This window comes from Anneissia japonica, unplaced genomic scaffold, assembly GCF_011630105.1.
Source record: "Anneissia japonica isolate Jap-2015-1 unplaced genomic scaffold, ASM1163010v1 scaffold1785_len1016330_cov206, whole genome shotgun sequence".
NCBI classification, from domain to species: Eukaryota; Metazoa; Echinodermata; class Crinoidea; order Comatulida; family Comatulidae; genus Anneissia; species Anneissia japonica.
In genome coordinates, this window is record NW_022694363.1 from 108,343 (window position 1) to 115,760 (window position 7,418).

At 33.7% G+C, this 7,418-nt stretch overlaps 1 protein-coding gene across 1 annotated transcript in view; it reads left to right on the plus strand.

Moving 5' to 3' along the window:
• The window catches only part of LOC117100991 (neuronal cell adhesion molecule-like), a 14,916-nt gene extending 7,984 nt beyond the window's left edge, over positions 1–6,932 (plus strand). The window contains exons 3-7 of the mRNA XM_033240824.1: positions 2,491–2,733; positions 3,310–3,432; positions 4,650–4,744; positions 5,237–5,284; positions 5,846–6,932. Coding sequence (XP_033096715.1) covers positions 2,491–2,733; positions 3,310–3,432; positions 4,650–4,744; positions 5,237–5,284; positions 5,846–5,947 — 611 coding nt within the window. The 3' untranslated portion in view covers positions 5,948–6,932. The remainder of the gene's footprint in view (positions 1–2,490; positions 2,734–3,309; positions 3,433–4,649; positions 4,745–5,236; positions 5,285–5,845) is intronic.
• Positions 6,933–7,418: the final 486 nt, after the last annotated feature.

Below are 7,418 nucleotides of genomic sequence, written 5' to 3' on the forward strand. Positions count from 1 at the left end.
TTATTTTATTTAGGCTACTTTATTCCCTTTGTTGTTTTAATGTCCCTTTGCCTATTGTTTTTTAATATTGCTCTTTCATTTACATCTTTAATTGTAATTTTATTTTAATTTTTATATTAAGTTTTTTATTTAATTTTGAATTAATTATTTATGTAAATTTTGTATTGAGAGGTTGTTATTTATTTTACTGTAATTTAATTAGTTTAGTATGCTTTTTTGTTTTGTCTTACTATGTGTATTGAGGGTCCCTAATGATCAGCTTCGGCTGGATGGACCACCCTCATTAAAGATTGTTGAAATAAATAAATAAATAAATAAATAAATTTAGATAGGCCTATACTTGTTCTTATTGCACATTGATTAAAAAGTCGAATTGAGTTCATTACAAATGAATAGTTGTGCCTATTATGAGTTGAATGAGGAGCCCGTATTCTCAGACCGGAGCGCATGGATACATAAAGACTGTGGAGTGGGTGTGTTTCATCTAACAAAATGGCATTTAGTTTATTACGCACATATTGTTCGTATAAAATTTCAACCGTGATTATATCACAGCCAATGCACCGTTTAGCTGAACGTCTGATCCTTTCAAACTTCCTCTTATTTTCTATGCTGAAGTTTCCGAAAGTGCAAATTAAACAGAAATTGAGCACACTCTGAATAACTGATTTGTAAAATAACAACAGAATAGATTTATCAAGGGAAACACTCCTCAACTTTCTAAGAAAATACAATCTAACTGTTGCTTTATTTGCCACTTTAGTACAATGTGCGTTCCAGGTCAAACAGTCATCAACCGTTACTCTGAGGTAGCAATATTCATGTACCCTATCTACATATTCATTATTAATAACAACCGGATCATGAACAGATGGATTTCTACTGAAATCATATATGAGCTCTTTCGTCTTCTTAACATTTAAAATTAAAAAGTGATCAAAAGTGATCCTTACACCATGTAACGAACTTCTTAATTTCATTCATATAATCACAGGCATTATTTCCTTTTACGAAACCACAGATGACAGTATCGTCAGCATATTTAATTATACTCACACTGGGCGACGAGCTTTTGCAGTTGCTTGCATACAAAGTAAATAGAACCGGGGACAGCACGCACCCTTGGGGAGCACCTGTATTAATTATACGTGTACGTGATTTAATGTTATTAACTTTTCTATTCCAGAGAAAACTATGAACGCATAAAATAAGTTTAGGATTAATATTCATTTCCATCATTTTATTAACCATGATATGTGGTTGAATTGTGTTAAACGCACTGCTAAAATCTATAAATAATGACCTCATAACTGATTTTGGTTTCTCAAGGTGGTCAACAATACCATGTAGGTAACATAAGTAAGTTGCATACGTAGTTTTTCCATGAATTGATGAATCCCAAAAAGAAAGGTGGGGTTGGGGGAGGTCCTGTGGTTCTTCCCCGGGAAAATTTTGATTCCTAGGTGGCGGGAAATTAGCTTTCCCGACTTCTGTAGTGTCTTTTAATGACTTTTAAATTCTTCAAAATTCAAGGTTCCCCCCCCCCCTTGAAAATGATTCAATTAATCAATGAACTCCAAAGATAAAGGGTCCGGGTTCCCCGGAAAAATTTCGATTTCTAGATGGCGGGAGATGAGCTTACCTGACTTCTGAAATGTCTTTTAATGAATTTTAAATGTTCTTCAAAATTTAAGGTTTTCCCCTCTTTAAAAAGGTCAGGTAAATTTTTCTCATTTTTTATTTTATGTGTGTATACATACGGTACATAAACAAATGAGTAGTTGCATGCATATTCTTTTTTCCATGAATCGATAAATCCCAAAAAGTAAGGGTGGTCCGGGGGTTCTCCCCCGGGAAAATTTTAATTCCTAGATGGCGGGAATTGAGCTTTCCCGACATTTAAAGTGTTTTAATGAATTTTATGTTCTTCAAAATTCTAATTTTCTAATAGAAACAAAAAAAAAAAAAAAAAATCAGCTCACGGGTCCTGAAAAGGTAGGTCTAGAATTCTTTTCTTTTTCCCCTTTTTTTGTTGCCCAAGTGAGGGGTCAGGACCCATAATCCCCTCCCCCCACATCCGCCAATGTGAATTGCGAGAAAATGTAACTCGGTCGGGTACTGGATAAACATTCTCTTTCCCATCCTTCTCCTCCCTCCTTTTTTTTTTTGCGTTTCCGATCATACAAAATTCTCCTGACATTATATATTTTTCGTCAAAATTTTTCCGCCGGCCATGAAGATTACATTGAATCCTGTACTCTGCAAGATCACATTGAGCTTGGGATTTCAGCCATTGCGTTCGGCTCTGCATCTTTCTTGCTTGGTTATTCTACAGTTGTCAGTGAACCATGCTTTGCGCCAGCACAGACTGCTGCTTTTAACAAACTCGGAAGCATAGACAATAATTATAACAATCAAATCAAAAGATATTTAAAACGATTCATTCAGAATTATAAGCATTTTGAATAATTATTCTACTTGTGTATTTAGATCCACCTGAATATGTTGATTACATTACTGTTGCTCCTAGTGAGAATGTCACTATTGCACCAGACATTTTAGCTAATCCTGAATTCACTTGCCAATGGATCACTGAATTGAATGATACAGATACAGACCCAACGACCTTCACATTCAAGGCATCAGACGTTGTTGGAACAAACTATACAATAATAGTGAATGCTACTAATAACATTGGATCAGCAATCAAATCATTCAAAGTCACTGTCTCAAGTATGCTTTTAATTTTATAAATTAAGTTAAAACTGATTTTTGCACTATTTTCCATGTGTGCTTATAGTATATGAATGAAGGAGGAAGAAAATTTAGGTACGGTAGTAATCCGTTAATTTTAAATTTTAAATAATTTCACTGCACAATAAATTACTCAAAAATTGATTAAATTGAATATAGATTTGAGAGATTATTATTAACGTTTTCTGTTTTACAAAACAAAAGTACTCTCTGCCTATCATAATCCTCTAGTGATATAATTACATTTGTTGATCAGAACGATTTCCAATGCAGTTTGTCGAAAGTTTGAAATTGTTTTCGAAACAGTTATACTCATGCAAACCTCGTCTATTTTATACCATTTACAATTCCACATTCTTCCTCTTTGGCCTCCTTCACCTCCTTTTCCTTCTACCATTATTACTGCTACTGCTTCTCACCACCACCACTACCACTGCCATATTAAAAAAAAAAAAAACAAAAAAAACAACTAATTATTGTGGCTATAAAAAACAATTAAAGAGTGAACAATCCATAGGATTACTTTAACCTTATTTTTTAAATATAATTTTTTAGGTGTTGACTATTGTGTTTCTAATCCATGTGGAAATAAAGGGACTTGTATACCTGCTAATTTTGCGTTTACTTGTGAATGTGAACAAGGCTACAGTGGGAGATATTGTGAAAATAGCATTTACGGTGAGTATCGTAAAGGACACGAACTTTTTCATCATATCGATAAGCAATTGTCATCGTAAAAAAGTTTTGATTTACTAGGGACATTTCATCACATGTACAGCATTTTATTTTTTATGTATTTTTTAATATATTTTAAGGTTTTTCAATGTTTTTTATGTAAAACTCAGCAACCTAATAAGGAGAAGGAAGTGCCATGGGGATGGATAGGTCATACTTTAAGAAAAGACCCTACAAACGTCACCAAGCAGGCCCTAGACTACAACCCGCAGTGGAAAAGAAAACAGGGCAGACCCAAGAACAACTGGCGTCGCTCTACTCTACAAAACCTAAAAAATATCCGTTCCATTGGGGGAGGGGGGGGAGCCAAAGCTGCGGCACAGAGACGGGTGGGAAGGAGACCTATGGTGGACGCCCTATGCTTCCCAGGGACCAAGAGGATTAAGTTAGTCTTATGTAAAACTAAAATCACTAATTACGTAACATCAATTTTATTAGAATGTTCTTGCTGTTTCGATTTAGTAATGGCACGGGAAGGATTGTAATCCCATATACGGCTTAACAAAAAATTATTTATTTCCTTATTCATTACCGTATATACAGCGTATTATCCAATTGACATCATCATCTATTATTTTCATTTATCGTTGTAATTGGTGTTGTTACTTCCCTACTTGAATATACTTCATTAAACATTCTATACTAAAATAATGAAAATAAATAAATAAAATGAAATAAAATAATTATGTTAAACTTAGACCTATAGCCTATAGCGATTCACACTATAAAATCCGGCATTGAATTAATCGCATATACTAGTAATACGTACTCTAGAGAAAATTCCATGATGCGGAGCTGTAAGATCTGCGCATTTCTACATCTCTCTTTATTGTCTTTTATTTTATTTCTTCAAACACATATTTACAATAAACATAATTATTTTCAGACAAAAAATAAAAGCTTTCGCTTATCGAGTTTTGGCATAACATAAATTTGACTACTGAATTGATAGAGGGTAAAGCACTGAAAGCAAATTTTCTGTTTGCGATTACCATACACCCACTTTTACTCCTGGATGAAGAGAGACAACCGTATGTAAAGCGCCTGGGACACAGGCGAAATGTACAGGGAAATTGAGAAGAACTGCACCCACTGTGCCAAACCGCATTATTATGATTGAAGTTGTATGACATTTACTGTTATATCTTCATCCCTTCCAGGCACAAGTTTGACAATTGGAATGTTGTTTGTGGGTATAATTGTTGGAGCCTTCGGAGTAATTGGTGGATTGATCGGCTACACGAGGATTAAACGGGTTTGTCAGATACCAAATCAAATTGTTGTTCGTGATATATTTAATAGTGTGCCTTCAACACATTAATACATAACACCCCCTCCCATTTCTGTTCAGTCAAATGATCCAAATTAAAATAAGCAATCTTGTACAAATTATGTGTCATGCAAATCAGGCCTAATGGCTGCAAAGTGACTTTTGAAAATGAACAGATTTTTTTTTAACGGGTTGAAAATTTATAGGAAAACGACAAATGGTCTTTCACAAGTAGACCTACAAAGTAAACTTCTACTGTTTTTTCTTGTTTGTCGTAGTGTTAAAGGTAGTTTAAAGTTTCATTTTTTGTGGCGGCTTTCCGCTGTTTAATGAGCAGTTTAATCATGGTTTAATAAACAAACAAATAACAATGTGTGTTGGCAAAATAATACTAAAGACAGAAACAAACAAAAAATAGAATGACAGAAAGAAATTACTGTAAATTCGTAACAATGATTATTTTTTATTTCAATTCAGAAGGCACAGATAGGCAAGAGGAGTGCGAACCAGAGACAGAACTTAGATGTAAGCTCTTAATATTCTAATTCACCTCATCTTTGTCACATATCCTCTTTATGTCACGTGCACAAAGCCTGCTTCTGTAAATTTCATAGGCTTTCTGTTTTGTCAAATGATTCTGGTAGATAGTTTGTATTCACATTTCTGTTAGGGCCCGGACTAGGTGTAGTTTGTTTTCACTGGTCCTCCTTCCTACAATCAGTAGCATGCTATCGCGCTGGTCTGTAGGGGACAAACAAGCTCTACTCTACCACTAAAACAGGCCAAATGGCAGCTGTATTCTACGGATTAATGAAAATTATTGTAAACTTGTAAAATGTATTGTTTTATACAGAGTGATAATAAAGTATTGCAAATAGGTATTTATCCTAATTCTTTGCGACTTTTGAAACAATGATAATAAATTATTTCACATAATATTTATCTATTCTAAAAGAATTTGAAACTCCCTCATTGTATTCATTTTTTCCTTTTAATTCACACTACAGTATTACCAAATATCAATTTACCAACAAGTAGCAATGACCTAAATTGCCTTGATATATTACGTTTCATATCTCAATACAGACTTACATGGACTACGTAGGAGATGATGGTCCAACTTACCAAGATCTACAACATAGAGAAGAAGAAACAACTTATGTTAATGCGATGCCGAGAAAGAAATAAGAGTAGAGAGAGCAGTAGCTAGTTGGAGTGAATGCTTGTTACTTGTGCAAGGGTCATTATAATCACAGCGAAATTTATCACTGATGATTGTACAACCGCGAATCCAAGAATTGTTTTAAGCTCTGTCCAGATTATGATTTTTTTTTTTTTACAAAATATGTAGTATGTCCACGTAAAATCATGATGTGCCTATTTGGTGATGATAATGATGTCATCAGACCATATTTAGACATGTCACATGTTTTTAAAAATAACATTTGATAGTCTGGACAGGGCTTAAGTCACGTGTCACTCCAAATATCATACATAACTCACATAGATTAATATATATTATTATTATATTTAAAACACTATGCTTAGAAAAGGTAGCATATGATGAAGTTGACAAAGCACATAGTTAGTCAACACTTTAATATACTTTTTTAACAACCTTTATAACCGTATATAATTTTAGACTAGACAAACGTTTGAATGTAATGAATCCCATATATCGAACTTGGACGTTTATATAATCATTTACTATTTTGGATAAGGACAAAATGTTTGTGCCGATTTACCGTCCAGACGCGTGTACAGCTCTGGAAGAAATATATCGTTGCAAATATCTTACCATTATTGGCATATTTTGAGTTTATATGCATGTCTATTAAAGTATCATTAATAATAAATATTGGACGAGGTCTTGTCACGCTACAAAAGCAGCACGTGTGAGAAGTCATTATTCAAATTCCGTTCGTACTGTACAGTAAAGGCAGCAGAGTATTTAGTAGGTAAGTGCCACTTCAGTGAGTGCGACTGACACAATCTCGTGTATTTTTACGAAATATAATGGAATAAAATCTATTGACCATGTTAATCACTAAAATAAGTCAATATGTGAAATATTGCTGAATATATAAATAAAATGAAGTCTATTATAGACTACATCATTCACAACATTTTAGCATGTATTGAATAATCTATTTACCATATGTTTACCAGTAGGCATAGTACCGTATCTTACCTGCTTTAACATTATAACCACAATTATTATTGGCTATATTTAAAATATAATAATTTGCAAACGTCTTTCTAAAATTAAAGTTAAAGACGAAACCGTATTTAATATTTGCTTTAGAATGTGCAGTATTTGGCCAACTGAGCTTTAAAAAATGATTATTTTATGGGCAGATCCATAGGGATGAAGGTCGTCGACGTCCGGTTTTCCCACCACCCTTAACATGTTAAAGCAGGGGATGATTTAGGGGGTGGGCCAGCGCCCTCCCCCTTTTGGAAAGTAAACTAAATAAAAAAAATTGGATCGCCCAAATATATATATGCATCGAACATAATATTTTGTATACAAAATTATTTTGGCATTTTTTAAGTTTTATAAAGTATTTGTTACCCTTATCAGTGTATTGATGTATTTATTCAGATTAGAGAAGCTTACTCCATATTCCACGCTTGCAATCCTGTTTTCTTGGCATAC